The sequence below is a fragment of the Budorcas taxicolor genome, chromosome 16 (genome assembly GCF_023091745.1).
Source record: "Budorcas taxicolor isolate Tak-1 chromosome 16, Takin1.1, whole genome shotgun sequence".
NCBI classification, from domain to species: domain Eukaryota; kingdom Metazoa; phylum Chordata; class Mammalia; order Artiodactyla; family Bovidae; genus Budorcas; species Budorcas taxicolor.
In genome coordinates this window covers 27,078,219-27,096,051 of record NC_068925.1, presented here as the reverse complement: position 1 = coordinate 27,096,051, position 17,833 = coordinate 27,078,219, and the positions used below count along the sequence as shown (strand labels likewise).

The following is a 17,833-nucleotide window of genomic DNA, read 5'->3' as shown; positions in this document are numbered from 1 at the left end:
TACAGTTAATAAACCTACAGTTTAAGATAAACAGATGTGGACTAAAATTAACTAGAGGGAATGCTTACCAATCATAGAAACATTGAGACCCATGGGTTCTTTAGTACCAAGTAAGCGAAAAAAGGACTCTGGCAACAAAGAAGAATTTTGACATGAAAACACCATGATCCTCAGCACTGATGCTGTGATGCTTTAGCCTCTGGTTCTGTGAGCTCTCAGATCTACCCGTCTACTGCAAAGTATTTATACACTAGGTTATTTGATAGGCCATTCATAAAACTGCATCTCTCTCTCAGGAATGAACACTTGTAAAATTTTTTTTAAAAAGTAATGAAATGTAGATATTATATTACCTTTGCATATGGTTGAACTGAAACGTGTTTTATGTAAATATCTTCAGGAACTGAAGTAATCAAACATACTCTCTTGTTTGAAGGTCCCTAAGATGGGTCTGTTGAATAATACATAAACAGTTGAGTGATCATTAAATGAGTCTGTGTTGGATTTCATTAAACTGGATGATTCCTGGCTTTAGAAATTACAGCCATCTACCCTACATCGTGTGCCGTCTGGTTATTGGAAATCAGCTTATGTTGTAGCACATAGCATCAGAATATAAGTAATAGACATAAGAAGTGTTAATTCCTGGCAAGGTTTCCTTGGCAGCTATCGTGTCCACTGTTCGGTCCTCTGACATGCATACAGCAGGGTAATGCTGCTAATGTTCAATTTACAGGCCTTTCCATGCCATGCACCTGGGCAAGGTTGGGAAGCCGGGGTAGGGGCACCATTGTGGTGCAGTACATCCCCAAATGTAAATCACAAAAATACACTGGCCTACTCCCCCAGAAGACATCTCTTAGCCAGAAGGATCCAATTCCATGATCTGTAAGGAGGCTTCCTTCCCCACCCATGGGGTCTCCCACCCTCTCTGCTTTGCACCCTCCACATGACCTCAGAAACCAGTCACCTTCAGGTACCTGCTCACCCCAGACACGGCTTTCTGTCAGCCTGAGAATCTCTCAGCTCTCGCCTCTTCAGGAAACAGCCCATTGTGGTTCCTTTGCAGTTTTTAAGTCTGTGTGTTTGAGGGCTCTGAGCAGAAACTTTATTTCCTCTCTAGATCTGAATGGCATAGATTTAACTCCTGTGCAAGATACTCCTGTGGCTTCAAGAAAAGAAGATACGTATGTTCATTTTAATGTGGACATTGAGCTCCAGAAGCATGTTGAAAAGTTAACCAAAGGTTTGTGATGCTAAAAGTAGAACTGTATTCAGAATTTGACTCTTCCTCTTCTCCGACTTTGAATCTATTGTGTCCAGTGCCGTCGTTTTAACTGAAACTAATGATAGTGAGCATACTTCATGTTGATAAGCATTTCAGTTATTCTTCCTATAGGCTATTCTCGTTTTACATCCTGCTCTTACTTATAAATGCCGTGAAGTGTAGAGCTGTGCATACCAGAAATGCAGGAAATATATTATCTAGAGATGATGCAGATGAATAATGAATTCTTTTAATGATGGTATCATATGTGCACTTGAATGTTTCCAAATGTGACTTTACTTTTGCATTTATTTATTCAGACCTCAGACACAATCACAGGGACAAGGAGATAGGTCCATAGCTGAAGAAGTGTGATCTGCTATCTTAGAAATCTGAGGATTTTTAATAATAAAATGCCTCTATTATTGCCGTGGAAGTGAGAAGAGAAGCTACTGTTTTGTGGACATGGCAGGGTCATGCACCTGGGGACAGAAGGTCACTGGTAACCTAACAGCTGTAATCCTTGTGTGTTGGTAGTAGATGCTAAATATGCCCGCCTTGGGAGTTCCCTGGTGATCCAGGTGTTAGGACTTGGCACTTTTAACTGCTGGGGCCTGGATTTCAGTCCCTTGTCAGGGAACTAAGATCCCATGAGCCACGTGGTACAGCAAATAAATAAGCAAGCCCATCTCCCCCTCGATCACATCCCTTTGCCTCCTAAGCATTAGTTTTTCTTTCCTTCCTTGACATGCGGAATGCTTCATTTGGACCCAGGCACCAGAACTGCACACACATTTCTGAACATTGTGAAACTTGTAGTCAGTTGGTAGTTTTGTCATCTATGAAAGTGTTAGATGTATGTTGGTTGTCTATAAAAGCAAAGCAAGACCCAGCACCACTCTGGTTAAGGCCGTGTTAGTAAGGAGTCGGTTAAGAATGAGAGCCGGGCATCCTTCTGTCTCTTTCCTTGCCTTCGTTAGAGATTAATTGTTTTTGGCTGTGTGGATGAGGCAACTTATTATTCTGTTTTCAGCGTTTTTCTGTAGGAGAAGGCAATGGCACCCCACCCCAGTACTCTTGCCTGGAAAATCCCATGGATGGAGGAGCCTGGTAGGCTACAGTCCATGGGATCACAAAGAGTAGGACGCGACTGAGCGACTTCCCTTTCCTTTTCATGCATTGGAGAAGGAAATGGCAACCCACTCCAGTGTTCTTGCCTGGAGAATCCCAGGGATGGGGGAGCCTGGTGGGCTGCCATCTGTGGGGTCGCACAGAGTCGGACACGACTGAAGTGGCTTAGCAGCAGCAGCAGCAGCGTTTTTCTGTAGGGAGGTGGAAAGAGCTTATCTGTAGGACTTTGGGGAGAGAAAAACTGTTTCATCACCACTTGCTCATTGTGTGTGTGTTTTTTAGGGAGAGGGGTGGGAATAGGTCTGCTTTCTAAGCATCTTGCAAAGTGCTGTGTTTACAGAAGGACTTGTTATTCCAGGAAAAACAAAACAGGGCTTTGGACACTGAAAAATGTATTAGGAAGTAGTTAACATTTAAAAACAGAACCAGCACATGATTTATGTTTGGTTCAAACTTAAAAACACCCCAGATACTGAATTTTTTAATTTTTGAGTTTTTAATTTGGGTGGGGAGAAACTAAGTTTGGATTTTTTTGATGAGCTCTTTTAATGTGCCTTTTCTACTTAATGAGTTTCTATGAGTAATGTTCATACTGAACAAGTATCTTCTGTGTTCTTTTTTGTAGTATTTAGTGTTTTCTGTTCTTACTATTTTCTGATTCTATCTGTGGATAAACTTATTTACATTCTTGAGTCAGTCTGGCTCAAGTTTTGCTCTACTTTGTATAGTTGGATCGTACAGACACATGCCCTTCCTTTAGGTACAGAAGAGTTTGGGGGTGACACACAGTCAGCCGTATCATCAGAGAGGCATCAGTTTGACAAAGGTTACTTTGCTGTGACCCTTTATGACAGTTGTTGCTTGTTCACTGGCCTCTGGTGAGCAGAGAAAATTTATTGAGACACTAGAATGGGCTGTCTGTGGCTAATGTGTTTTGCTTTAATTCCTTAGGTGCAGCTATTTTTTTTGAATTCAAACACTACAAGCCTAAAAAAAGGTTTACCAGCACCAAGTGTTTTGCTTTCATGGAGATGGATGAAATTAAACCTGGGCCAATTGTAATAGAACTGTAAGTGATGCACATACAGAATGAGTACTAATGAATGGTGGCTAGTATCTCACCTTAGTATGTGACCCTGGAATCAATCGCTTATCAAAGATTTTTCTGTTGTGGTTACAGATACAAGAAACCCACTGACTTTAAAAGAAAGAAATTGCAGTTATTGACCAAGAAACCACTTTATCTTCATCTGCATCAAACTTTGCACAAGGAATGATCCTGACATGAGTATCCTGGAACTCCTGTGAATCTCACCACTCCATAGAATCCATCACTGCTCTGTGTAGCATACGTACCCATCAACAGGCAGGAAGCAACCTGGACCCAGGCCGGCAGGCCAGAGTGAGTCCATTACAAGCTGTAGCACAGAATTCAAAGTCCAGCATTACTGACATAACAGACTCTCTGGATACAGGCTTATTGTAGATCTTGAAACGTTTTCACTTTCCTATTAATTGTGCAATTAATAGTCTCTTTTCTAACTTACCACTACTCCTGCCCAACTTCCTGGAACAACACTGTGGTGGGTGGGATGTGCTCATCTTCAAACGTAAAACAGCAATAAGAACGTGCTAGAGTTTACACACCTGTCCACTTCTGCTCCAGTATGCTCTTTAGCTTTCCGAGTTAATGTCAGACTTTGGGTTGATGTGGGGAGAAGAGCATGAGGCTGCTAGAGGAAATGTGGCCAGTTACGCTGCCCAAGATCAGTCTGCAAGTTTATAGGCTGCTCCTCAAGAGACAGCCTCCATTCACCCCGATCTCATGGTTTTCCTGCCCAGAAATCGTGTGCCTTGGCCAGTCTCCCACATGGGAGTGTTCGCAGGTTGTAGCTGGAATTTTTCCAGATGACCAGATTGTTCTTCTGAAAGTGAGCATATTTTGTCACGTTGATTAGCTTTTTTCCTACATCACATGGTTATTCTTTCTGATAGTGATTCTAGGGTTAATGAAACCATCTCAGAATAATTACAAATTCTTGGTGGGTTTATAATGTCTTCTAAATCATGTAATCTAAAAATTTTGAGTCAGATGCTAATGAGATACCGCAGGAATAACTGCTGTTTTTCTGACAACTGATTGTGAAACCTTAAAACCTGCATACCTCTTCTATAGTGATGAGTATGCAAGTCTGGAGATATTCTATTTTTTTTTTATATAGGTAGATAGGATTGCCATTTATTTCCTATTTAGATATATTGACATTCATCCATATGGAAATATGCAGGTCATTAGCTTATTATAATTTGACTATTTACATTCTTTTGACTTAATAATGGGGCCTAAGTAAAACTTTCATAGTACATACACAGTGGATATTTGATAGAACATTAAGATTTGGGGTGGGCGTTCTGTGGGTTAGATGTGGAGCCCACATATTTAATATTCACTATTTTAAATGACCAACACTAGAATGAGCAAAATGCAGTGCCAGTACTTGGCCTATTTTTAAACTAGTGTAACAAGCCTAGTCATACCATCCAGTATGTTTGCTTTTTAAAGTAAGTAACCATAATTTAGTTCCAGCTGTTACACTTCAGGAGACCTCGTCTCCACTTTGAATTGTCTGTCGAGTCAGTTCTCTTTACTATGATAGATGTAAGAATTCTCAACAAAATTGTCTTGCCTCTCATCTTCATTAGATTAATTCCAAAACCATCCCACCCACCATTACCTTGAGGGGATGACGAATTTGCCTTAATAAGTTACTTGGTTGTTCATGCAGCTCTTATATAGACTGTGAGTTGTCAGCCCACCCCCACCCCTACCCAGCGTGTAAGCTCCTCAAGGGGCAAGAACCACATTTTCTCTGTGTCGTGTACATTTTCTGAGGTGCTTGGCAGCACTCTGTACCCTGTGGAGTACTCAGTACCTTTTGTTTGATGTTGCTGACAAAACCTAAAAATAATCCCTTAAAAAATCTACCATTAAAGTGTAGCAAAACTGACACATTGTTCTCTTTTCTCGTAGACCATAAGACATGGATATCAAGGTGGTCACAATAGTATGGTTTAGATGAACTACAAATGCATCTCATCAGTATTAACAAAAAGCTTAAATGGAACAGAGTGATTAGCTTAGCTTTGTAATTCAGATCTGAATAACAAAATGAATTGACACAGTAGACACAGAATATCCACATCCCACAAATTCTTTTCAATGAAAAATATCAGCTAGTGAACAATAACCAGTACTATAGCAGACTTTCGGGCTGAAATATTGCTGCTCCATAAAAGATGATTTTAGCAACTAAGTCAAGAAAACAGTTAGCTGCAGGTGAGTTCTGAATTAGGTGTAATTTTCAAGATTGGCCAAGCCTGGTGTCGCTGAGAAATGATGCCCCCCGCACCCTCTACACTGGCAGCTTGCCTGGCCGTGCTGAAGAAGTGGTACAAACAGAGGGTTCTGGGAGGCAGCAGCATTGGCAGGTTTGGGGCCACTCAAGCCACACTTAGAGTTTCTCTACAATGAAATATAAAATGAACACCAGAAAAGGCTTTAGAGGTAAAGAAAAAAAAGACTCCAGATTTGATTTTTAAAATAGATTTAATGTACCTTTGCTACTTTATTATCTTCCTAACTGGTATAATCTATATTAAAATATTAAATTCTGGGATTATTAGTCACCATTATTTCATGTCCTGAAGAGATCAGTATACTCAAAAGCTGTATTTGTGACTTAATCTATTTTACATGGTTAAAAATAACCGGAGTTTTCCTCCTAAAATTTCTATTTTTGATATTAAATAGGACGTAGAGATGGAATTTCCTTTTCCTGAAAAACTTCTTATATACTCATTATGAATTTTGGAAGAAGTCTTCCTTCAAAGGCCTTTTACTTTAGTATTAAGAAAAAGTTTTTCACAGTGAAGAATTTACTTTTAAGGTATTCTTAGTGGATTACTCTTAATGGTGACAAGTCATAGTCTAGATATCATTAGGTTCATCACATTATAGAACTCTAGAGAATGGGAGAGTATGATCTAGCTGTGAACAAGAATGTAAACCTTTTGTAATTCTGATTTAATGAAATCTTATTCTTAAAATGTGCTTAGTTACTAGAGTTTGAAGTGTCACGATAAGTTAGGACTTAGAAATATTGTTTAAAAGACACTGTATAGTAATGAGTATAGTAATTATGGTGCATTCCTCGATTCTCAGATTTATTTGCCTTTAAATGTAAGTGCCAGGATTCAAATATTAACTTTGTAGCAGTATCAGTCAATGAAAAGAACTGGGTTCAGCCCATGGTTGCTGACCTAGGGCCTGTTACAAGGCTTAAGACCCTAAACCATTCTTTCTCATAGTATTTTACATGCTTTGGTCTTTTTTTGTCATCTTCCTTGAAAGCCAGTGGCAAGGGATAGGAGAAATAATAGACTCTACATCTTTTAAAAGAAATCTTACTTTATGGTCGCAACACATCATTTTCATTTTTCTGTTACGCACCCTTAACACAACGACAGAAAAACCAACAGAACATCAGGTTAAACAACTCTTGTTACATGTAAACTCATACTCAGAAAACCACTCTTTAAGTCAAAACCAATCAGTCAAGAGAGAAAACGCGCCTGCTGTCCAGATAGGCCTGGTGGCGTCTCTGAAGTAGGAAGCAGGCCTCAGCTGTGACGCTTCCCGGTGACTGCGGCTGAACGCCTGAGCAGCGGGCCAGGGGAGGATGCTGCCAAGTCACCAGCTTCAGTTTTGGGAGCCTGAGTTTACGTGTTTCCAAAGTGGTATAAATCTCAGGAGAAAACAATCCAATGAATCCACAGACACGTGGGAAATATTAATAACCAAATTTTTATGAACTGTTACTACAAAGAACTTAAGCAAGATGGGAGATAAAATTTTAGTGATATTTAAGTAAACATTTTTAGCGTAACAGCCTTTGCGACCAGATATTTTTTTAAAAATCAAGCTTATAAATACCATTGCTCTATATTCAACTGGTGTACACTAAAAATAGGATAATAAATGGAAATACATGTTCTTATAGCATTTCCACAGGAAATGTTCATACTTTTCACAACATTCTAAATCATTTAGCAGTAACATACGCTACATGAACTAAAACACAGGTATTTTTTTTATTGCACATTTCAAAGTTGTAAGGAGGCTCCAGCTTACAAGGTGTTTTTTTATTTTAGGGGGGAAATTATATTTTTTTAATTGTTTGGCTCAAAAACGCACACTGCCAGGGCAGCTTAGATTTAAAAACAAACCTTTTAAAATCAGCTTTTGGATTTTGAAGCCAATGAAAACCTTAACTGTAACGAATAGTGCACGGTCCACCCTCTCTCAGACTGAATGTCCAAGGTGAGTTATGGGCTCTGTTTTAAAGCCGGTGAGCAGTCCTGGCTAGTGCCCTGAGAGGCAGGCGGGGGCTCATCTCTGGAGCTGGAGGGTGGTAAGTCTCTTGCAGCAGAGGAAGGTGGATAATCCTGGGGCCCATGACTGGGGGGTGGTAATCGGGTACCAGGAAAAAAGTACTCTCTTGGGCCAAGAGAGCCTAAAGGTCTAAAAGGTGCATGTCCTGGTGGTAAAAATTCTCGAGGGTCGAGAGGCAGGTCCCGTTTTCCTGGTGGAACACCTGGTGCATATTCTCTTAAGCCTAGCGGTGGACGCAAACCAGGACCTGAAAAAATTAAAATTACGTCATGTAACTACATATGAACACACCTAAATTTAGACAGTTCCCAGTATGTTAATCAGTTTCTCATACCCCTGGAAGTCAGGTGGTGGCTCCCAATTTTACAGATGAGGCAAACAGATTCAGCAAGTTTTAAGTTACATGCCTATGGCCAGCCAGTCAGAAAGCAACAGAGGCTGGATTTCAACATCGCTCTACCTAGCATGTGGGTTTTTTTCAACTATACAATTCTCTGTATCTCATAAGAGAGCTTGATTTGTACTCAGGAATACTATGTATCATACCAAGATGACAGATTATGAAATAAGGGTTTCACTGTAAGTAAATTTTGATAAGGGAAATCCCATAGTTAGTGTGTCAATTAAAAATGCACACAGGAGCTCAGCATGGACCTACACATGCCATCAAAATCAAGGTGTCTGCCCTGCTGGGAAAGGCCTGCCAGCTCCACCTAATTGAATTCAGCAGCTTTCGACCTATTAGCTGTTACATTCTACCTTCGACACTTCCTATTTATTCCCAAGGTGGGTGGTGATGGTTTCATCTTTCCTTTTGTACTCTGTTACCCATTGCTTATGCTTCTGTTATGGTGATTACAAGTTTTATGCTGTAAAACGTATGTGTGTGTGTCCTACAGGATCCCTTAAGCTCGTGGAGTTAGGACAGTTAGTTCTATCCACTACTGAGCCTAGTACGAAGCCAGAGATGTTCACGCAACACAGGCAGGAGTATTTCTGACTTTCCGTGAACCGTCCCTTTTCCCTGTCTGCAGGAGATCCCTCCTGTGCATCTCAGTGCAGGGAAATGATGCGGCACCCCTTGCGTCCTAGCAAACTGGTGGGAAGGTTCAGATGGATCAGCCAGCTCTACCCTTTCACTGCACAGCCCTAAGACAACAACTGTTAACATTTTACTAAGGATTAGAATGAAAAGATGAATACACTTTATAAGTCCATTACTACCATTCAGTCATCATACCAAAGGGTGGAAGAAGTGGCCGAGGTCCGAAAGGCCCACAGAGTTGAGGAGGTGGTCCATATCGGATGGGTGGCAGTAGAGGGCCTCCCACGGGGGAGCTCATGAGGGGTGTCCCTGCAAAGGGAGGGGGCCCTTTTGCAGCCATACTAACCTGCAAAGCAGAAGTAATGGAAGTTGTGAAATACCTGGATATAACAGATAAAAGCACCGACACCATAAGAGCTAAAACCCACTGAAGCGGATGTTAGCCAACTAGTGCAGCAGAACTCCACCCCTCTCCATCCCCGAGAACTTCGGCGGGTTAAGAGAATGTCAGAGGAAGGAACGCTTTCACCGTAATCATATTATTGCTTGTATGTGCAAACAGAGAGGAAGCAAGAGGACTGTCAAAGGATATTAACAGAGGCAATTCCCAACTGAAAAAACCACCATACCACACACACTATAACCTGTGTCTAGGGCAGCCCCTTCCTCCCATCACAAGAGCTCCTTTTTCCATATTAAGAATGGAAAGAACAATAAGGAATGAAAAGATCCATTTTCACATACATGTAATAAAAGCTACTATTCAGAGTACCTTAAATTTCCTTTTGTATGTTATAAGATCTCATCTTGTTTTAAACATGAAAGAAAAGAAGCACAGATAATTTGCTGAAGGTCACACAGCACATAAAGAGGCTGAGTTAGAATTCACTACAGGGGGTCTGATTCCAAGCCTGCACTCGTCCTCGGCCTCCCTTCTGTCAAAGGAGGCCCCACTCGCTGTGAAGTCTGCCACTCCAAAGGGGTCTTGGGTCTTCTCCAGGTTGCCCTGGAATAAAAAGAGCTCTCAAGCGATGTGTCCTCCTAGAGTCCTGCCCTAGAGGTCGAAGGAGTTCCACACACACAGTGCTATATATATATGAGTTCAGCAGGCACAGCTCTAACAGCCACCCTCATTCCCCAGCAACATCATCCTTTGTACTACAAAGTACTAACCTGTACTTCCCTATGGGAAACTGGGTTGGAAATTCTCAATAACGAAAATATGTATCTTGATTTCAACATAGTAAAGCACTCTGAGGTATAATCATAGGACGCTCTAGCTATCATAGCTCTGCAAGTTTCAAGAGAAGACCCTTATGTGAACATAATTTAAGGGTGCTGCTGGGAAATGGCATAATTAAAGATTTCCACTATTCATATTTCACTTACAGCAATCAACCTCTGTTACCAATCTAATTTCAGATTAGTCACAATATGGCACAGGGCTTGCCTAGTATACCACTGGAGATATTCCTAAATAGCATACTTACAAAATATGATGAGTTTATGTAATATATGATAAACTAATTTGCCTTAGAGCGCTCATCATTGAAGCACACACCATATAGCGTTGGAGTGATGACTTTTTCACATTTTTTTAAGGTTATTTACAATAGATGCTCTAAAGAGATTAATCACTTAACCAGAACAGGAAAAAGGAGTAAAAACCAACCAACTAGACTTCAGCGACCCACAAACACTTCCAGGTCATAAGGTCAGTATGCAATTTTAAGCAAAGCAGATTAGTGTCATGCTCCTTAGAACTTTTCTAGAAATACACCAAGTAGAAAATGCAGTGTTGCTCTCAACCTCTAAGTACTTACTGATACTGGATGCTCAGCCAAAGAAGGAATGCTGGGAACTGAAGGGCCTTCAGGCTCTTGGGGAACAGTTTGCTTTTTCAAAAAATAAATGAGATGGTACAGATAGAACACACAAAAGGAAGATGGATAAAGCAAAGAGAGGATGTTGTAGAAAAAGTTAAATGTGTCCGGAAATACCTAATAACAATTCAAAACGACCACAGATTTTACCTTGCCCTCATCCATCACCTTAGAGGGTGAAGAGCTTCTGGAGCTGCTGTTCACCGTGGGAACAGCACCGGATTCTGGATCTGTGGGAAGCCAGAGAGCAGACTTAGGCTTGTTCAGACATGTATACACGTTCTGAAGGACTACAAAGGCCTCCGCCCACTTCCTCTACAATCTGAGACTCTGTGAACACACTCAGGTCCCTTACCAGAGGCAGAGGGTTTCCCAGATGCCTCAGAGGCCCATCGAGATCGAGGGAGAGGCCCATCCACTGATCCTTGAGAGAGAGGTAACAGAGCCCTTGCATGAATTTTTCAGAATAAACCAACTGTGGTCAGGTCAGGGTTCAATTCTACCTAAAGCAAAATTTAAAACGGGTCTCCCAATACGTATGAGGAGAAATCACTTACAGTTTATGCACAAACCTACAGAATTAAAACAAGAACTATGTTGGATTGAAAGACCTGCACATTAATAGCACCAGCACCAGTCAGGTACTGCAAGCTACTGGCAACTGTTTATAGACTTTTCAGTCTATATGTAATCTCACTTCTGTATCTTAACAAGTATAAACACATTTATGATTAGAACTAGACTTAAATAGCATTTCATATTAAAGTAATGAGAAGTAGATGTACACTGCATTAACTACAAAGTTTTAAGGCTACTTTTATAATACTTGAGAGGAACTCAACAGAAATTTAAAGACAAGCATTTATACTTCACAACAAAAATCTGAAAAGAAACAATAATCAATGATACTATATATAAATAATAATACTATATATAAATGTTTATATTTGTTTACATATATGTTCACATATAAGAAATACAATAGTATCATAACAGTAAATAAATGCTTTTTTTTCTAAAGCAGATCTAAAGTAGACTACTTACTCACCAAGACAAATTAATCCTCTATATTGGACACACCCAAATTCTCACCTGCTGCTTACATTAGCAACAGAATTCTCAAAGAAGGAAAGAACTCTTGAAACAGTTTACCACAAGGTAACATGGCAATGCTCACCAAATTCACTTCGAGGCATCTCTCTCCGATTAAGCGTAGCAGACAGAGGTCTTGCGGGTGGGTCTGCTGTCAGTGGTGGGGAACATTCTCCACCGCTCACAGGAGATGGGCCAAAAGAGCCATTCTGGCTCAGGGGACCTGCAGACAATGAGCAAGAGTTGGCACTTTAACCTTTTTTTCTTTAGGAAGTTCTTGGGATTATTTCTAGGGCATCATAAATATTACACACATATTACAGAAATAAAAAGTAACTTAAAACACATTTTTCACCAAAATATAGACTGCTGCCATTTAAGAGTACTCCCTACCTCTCCGTGGAGGGTTGTGTGTGTTGGGTCTTCCTGGCATTGGTTTTACAATCACAGGTTCTTCTTGCATCATTGCCATCTTTTGGGTTAGCTCCAATAGTCTTGAATATAAAGAAAGAATAGACTTAAATATGAAATAGAAAATTCCTTACTGGATATCATGGCACAGCCTTTAAAAACTCTTAAAACACACTGAAAATACAAGTTTTAAAAACATACTTATGTCTCAAGTTGGCAGCTTCTCTTTTCTCTTCAGCTATAGCTCTTTCTGCAGCACGAGCTTTGAGCTATTGGGAGGAAAAAAAATCCAAAATAAGCCGTGATAGACCACATAAAATAAAGAAGAGAAAAAAAAAATCTTACCCAGTTATCGTGAGCTTTCTTCTCATGAGTAGCAATCTGAAAAACACAACCCATCAAGAAATATGTTCAAGGATTCCCTATAATAGCTATTGTAATAATCTGTATCAGATAGCAAAGAATTCTACCCTGTAGGGCAGTATGATTTACCTGGTTTTTAAAAGAGCGCTCTGTTTTCTGTAGTTCATCCTCCATTTCTTCAATCCTCCGCCTAAGGGTTAAACTTCCTTTTATTATTTAAAGCACAACTGAATAAATTTTACACAATCTCACCATATTCCCTTTAACAACTGTACCCTTTCAGACCACCCATACATACAAAAACACATTTTCCCTGCTTATAGGAGCGTATTGTGATCAAAACTAATACTATAATTTCCTTCTTTATTATTTAAGAGCTTGGAGATTCTGAATTGATAAGTATAATTTCCTTAACTGCTCTTCATGTTCTCAAACAATTCTGCTATAAATCTTTCTCCAGAAAGCTGTTTCTTCTTTTAATTATATCCACAGAAGATCTTCCAGAGCTATGACTACTATCATTTTAATGATTTTTAGATCCATCATACATCAAACTGCCTTCCAAAAAAGAATTTCTCCAATATATAAAACCACTCAGAGCTGCTGGCATGAACCAAGCTCCCTCAGTCTTGCTAGTACTGGGTGTAAGGAAATTTCTGTTAATTTAACATTTTTCCTTTGTTAACTTAAAATTTATGTTTTCTCATGTTAAATATTTTGACCATTTATTTCTGCTTTGGTGCTATTTTTGTTCTACACAGTGTAAAAACAGTTTTGTTTTGAAAAAACACCTACAGTAGTTTCATCAGCCACTGACACCCTTCTCAGAATCTGAACTCACTTGTAAGTTTTCACTTCCTCTGCCGCCAAAACTGCCTTTTCATCTGCAGCTGACAGCCGCTGCTCTCTTTCTTGCCGCTCATACTCTTCTTGACTCAATTTCCTAAGATAAAATCAGTTGTCAAATGAAGGTGCTTCTCTTTTTTCCCAGCATTCTGTCTAAATGTCTCTAGGTTACTTCCCATCCTTTCCAAAACATATTCATATAAAGTCATAGGAAGGAATTCAAACCTGCCAGTTAGGGATAAAAACCAAACTCTGCCTGTTGGCAACACTTGCATTTTTTAACTTTTCACAATTCTTTACTCACTAATAAATGAAACAAAACAAATGGAAAAAAACGCTGCACCCCATGGGCAAGTTTCTTGTGTTTGAGACAATGAGAGCTCATTTTACTTCAGTATGGAGAGCCAGGGCTGATCAACCTAACACAATCAAGCTTACTAGGATAGAGCACGGGATAATTACGGCTCTTATTTCTACCATGGAAAGACCTGTAATTACTTCTCTTATTTCAATCCTGGAAGGACTATTTCTCAATCCAGACTGGCACCATGATAATTAGTCCTTAGAAGCCTTTTAGAAAGTCTTCCGATTGTGCAATTAACCATAGAACACTCCCACACTTCAGATGTGGGACATCTACTGCCTCTGTCAATGGAGCTGTGATCAGAGGAAAGAGAAAAATCTCAGAATTGGCAGAGTCTACTGGATAGGAAAAGAATCTAAACTGTCCCATAATCAGAGTATCACCTACTAGAAACTGGTTTTAACTTTCAAGTTCAAGATATTAATATACTATAACAAATTTTAATGGTAGCAACATGTGGTAATGGTTTTAAAATGATATTTTTCTTTTTTTCCTTTTCTAGTACTTTGACTATAGTTCTGATTCAAAAGAAACTTGAAACTTAGTTTCTATCAATCAGAAACAGAGTCAGAAAAACCACAGTAAAAACAGTAATCACAGAGAAAAAGAGTTACATATTCTTTTGTAACTGTGCATTCAATACGTCAGCAAGTGTCATGAATGGCTAAAGTATACTGGTTACCTAGAAAGGCGCCAAAGATACACTATGCGTGAAGTACTCTCCTGTACTAGTAGAGTGCACTGTTGAATGCAGTTTAACCACAGAACAATCCCGACTCTGGCACAGGAAGAGATGTGAGAAAACTGGGTCTTGAAGAAAGATCACAGACAATTTTCCTCCCAGGAATGAATGACTTAGTGTGAGAACATTAAAAACATCAGACAAATAAAACAGTAGACAAAATATATAGAACATTGGAAAAAATATAAAGAACGTGCTTGAAGGCATCAAGCTAATACACGAGGTCACAATCCAATAAAAAAAGGAATCTCAGAATTACAAGTGAGCCTGCCATCTGAAGTCACTTTTCCCCTAGGGTTGACCCATACAATGAAGACAATAAGAGAAATAAGGAGGCTGAACAGAGTCCAACAGATTCCTGGGGGCACAGAAAACAAAGCAGAGCTAAGGGGTTCCAACAAGGGGCATCCTAGTAAAAGCCTTGGGCTATGTTGAAACTAGAAAGAAATGTGTACTTGGAGTACCAAACAAACAATGCAGTGTCCTTTGAAGGAACTAAGTCATCTCTGAATGATCTTTATTGCTGACTGGATTAAAGTAATGGCCACCTGCTAGAAACAAACTGTTTTCTTTCTTTAGGAAAAGGAACACCATCTTAGACCTCCAATTCCTTCTACAGCATTCGCCACTCAATCAAAAATGCCCAGGCACCCCACAGGACACTGCGATTAAAATCTAAGAGACAACAGAAGTGACTCACTGAGGATCCACATAATGGAATTATCACACAGGCTTGAAAATAGCTGTGCTTTATATATTCACGCAAGTAAAGATTACGAATTTCAGCAAAGGATTAGAAATATAAAACTAAAACACAGTAACTGAAATTAAGAGCTCAATGAATGATTTTAGTAGCAGATTTGATAACTGAAGTGAGATGCTAGCACACTGGAAGATAGGTCAGGAAAAAACATCCAGAATGGAGCAAACACAGATGACAATGTAGGAGACACAGGGGGAAGTAATTTTAAAAGATTTAAATGGAATCTCAGAGAAGAATGAGACAGAATTAATACGTGGATTAAAAACCCCAAAATTCAGCAGGTGTCAATCACCTCAAACAGCATAAATGCAAAACAGATTGGGGCGGGGGGGAAGGAAGGAGAAGAAAAATAAAAACTAAGAACACCCACACCTAGGCAGCTCTGAATAAAACTGCTGAAAAACCAAAATAACTTTTAAAGACCACAAAGGCAAGGGTGAGACATTTGAACAGGGAAAATAAGAGTGATACTGGACTCCTTGAAGAAACTTTAAAACCAGGAAGAAACTGGCTATCTTTAAAGTGCTAGAATTAAGTAACTTCAAAAATCCCAGAGCCAGCAGAAGATCCTGAAAAAAAGGACTCAAAATAAAGATGTATTCACACAAAGATAAACTGGCCACATCTGTCACTAAACGATGTTCTTCAAGTAGAGTCAAAGTGATTCCAAATGAGAGACACCGAAGGTGCAGGGGAGAGGGAAGAACTACAGGCGGACCTCAGAGCTACTACAGGTTCAGTTCCAGACCATCACAATAAAGCAAAGAAAGAAAGGGACTTTTGGAACTGTTTTAGTCTCCCAGTGCATACAGAAGTTCTGTAAGTAGGCTATGATAAAGTGTGCAATAGCACCATGTCTGTAACCACATACAAGCCCTAATTACTGACCACTTCACTGCTAAAATATGTAACCATCATCTGAGCTTTTATGATCATTTTGTAATAGTAACATTAAAGATTACCGATCACAGATCACCACAGCAAAGACAGTAATAATGAAAAAATCTGAAATACTGTGAGAATTACCAAAATATGACACAGAGACATGAAGTAAGCAAACGCTGTTGAAAAAAATGGTACTGACAGACTTGCTTGACTCAGGGTTGCCACAAACCTTCAATTTCTAAGAAACGTAGTATCTGCAAAGCACGATAGAGCAACATGCAATAAAATGGGGTATGCCTGTAAATTAAGTGACTACTGGCCAGAAAGCACTATAGTGGACAATAAAAACAACCTGTGGAGTGGAGTTCAAATATACAAAGAATTAAAATGCAGGAGCATCTAAGTCAGGATGTCTATTAATTTAGTAAGTCCAGGATACATGCTCTCATCTTTAGAGGAATTACATGAAGACAATTAAAGCAACCAATAACTACCTAGCTTACACAGGGGAAAAGCAGAATTCTGAAAAATATTCAAACAACCTAAAAGACACAAAGAAGGAAGAGAAAAAAGAACACCGAACAGGCCACCAAATACAAAGAGAATATCAACATGCAGATTTAACCCTGGCATTATAACTAGGAATGACATCACAAGGAAAAAAAAGGAATTACACTCTAAGGAAAAATGAGTGCTCTGAGTAGTCACCTACTCATGTCATAACTTACTCTAGAAAAATTTGAAGGCACATCACCATTTGAATAGGCAGGAGATTGCCAGTGGAAATAAAATAAAAGGACATTTTTACTGCAGAAAAGGCAGTATGTATAATGACGCAGAAGCTCAGAGAGGCACGAAGGAACCCTGGGCAGGCTGTTAAGGCAGCATCAGGAGTCACCGGAAACGCGTCCGGAGAGGCCGCCCAGGATCACAAGGGGGGCAGTGCCCTGAGCGCCTGCTCAAGAGCTCCAAATTGATCCTGAAGGAGTAGCCTCCTTGACAGAGTTTAAGCACGTGACGACATAAAAGGACTCGTATTTTGGAAGTTTGTTTCAGCAACTGTAGACTTCGGAAGAGGTGTGAGAAAGAGAAACTGGAGACAGGTGAGTATTTAAGGTAAGGGGTGGCAGAAGAGATGATTCGAGTCTGAGCACACACAACGGCTTTAGGGATGGAGTGCAGCGTGTGCCGACATGGTGACTGAGTGGATGCTGGAGAGTGCCGTATCATACTGACTTTACGTATCATAAAGAAAGGCAATTGCCATTCAGGTAATTCAAATGACTACTAGTGGCAGAGAAGTGCTTTTTAAAAAATAATAATAAATAACAAAATGAGAAATATTTGTCTAAAGCAAACAGTTAGAACTGGACATGAAACAACAGACTGGTTCCAAATACGAAAAGGAGTACATCAAGGCTGTATACTGTCACCCTGCTTATTTAACTTCTATGCAGAGTACATCATGAGAAACGCTGGGCTGGAGGAAGCACAAGTGGGAATCAAGACTGCCGGGAGAAATATCAATAACCTCAAATATGCAGATGACACCACCCTTACGGCAGAAAGTGAAGAAGAACTGAAGAGCC

At 39.8% G+C, this 17,833-nt stretch overlaps 2 protein-coding genes across 3 annotated transcripts in view; one reads left to right on the top strand and one right to left on the bottom strand.

The window, feature by feature from the left end:
- AIDA (axin interactor, dorsalization associated) overlaps positions 1 to 5,399 on the top strand; it is a 50,719-nt gene extending 45,320 nt beyond the window's left edge. The window contains exons 8-10 of the mRNA XM_052653683.1: positions 1,124 to 1,246; positions 3,350 to 3,467; positions 3,579 to 5,399. Of these exons, the coding sequence (XP_052509643.1) occupies positions 1,124 to 1,246; positions 3,350 to 3,467; positions 3,579 to 3,675 (338 nt within the window). The 3' untranslated portion in view covers positions 3,676 to 5,399. The remainder of the gene's footprint in view (positions 1 to 1,123; positions 1,247 to 3,349; positions 3,468 to 3,578) is intronic.
- A 629-nt stretch (positions 5,400 to 6,028) lies between these two features.
- Positions 6,029 to 17,833, bottom strand: part of MIA3 (MIA SH3 domain ER export factor 3) — a 56,591-nt gene continuing 44,786 nt past the window's right edge. Inside the window, exons 19-29 of one of the 2 annotated variants that reach the window (XM_052653663.1) lie at positions 13,486 to 13,587; positions 12,774 to 12,834; positions 12,627 to 12,662; positions 12,483 to 12,550; positions 12,264 to 12,364; positions 11,956 to 12,093; positions 11,134 to 11,202; positions 10,929 to 11,008; positions 10,719 to 10,790; positions 9,091 to 9,241; positions 6,029 to 8,097 (exon numbers count right to left, since the gene is read on the bottom strand). In XM_052653663.1, the coding sequence (XP_052509623.1) occupies positions 7,784 to 8,097; positions 9,091 to 9,241; positions 10,719 to 10,790; positions 10,929 to 11,008; positions 11,134 to 11,202; positions 11,956 to 12,093; positions 12,264 to 12,364; positions 12,483 to 12,550; positions 12,627 to 12,662; positions 12,774 to 12,834; positions 13,486 to 13,587 (1,192 nt within the window). In that variant the 3' untranslated portion in view covers positions 6,029 to 7,783. The remainder of the gene's footprint in view (positions 8,098 to 9,090; positions 9,242 to 10,718; positions 10,791 to 10,928; positions 11,009 to 11,133; positions 11,203 to 11,955; positions 12,094 to 12,263; positions 12,365 to 12,482; positions 12,551 to 12,626; positions 12,663 to 12,773; positions 12,835 to 13,485; positions 13,588 to 17,833) is intronic. The other variant, XM_052653664.1, reaches the window with a different exon arrangement.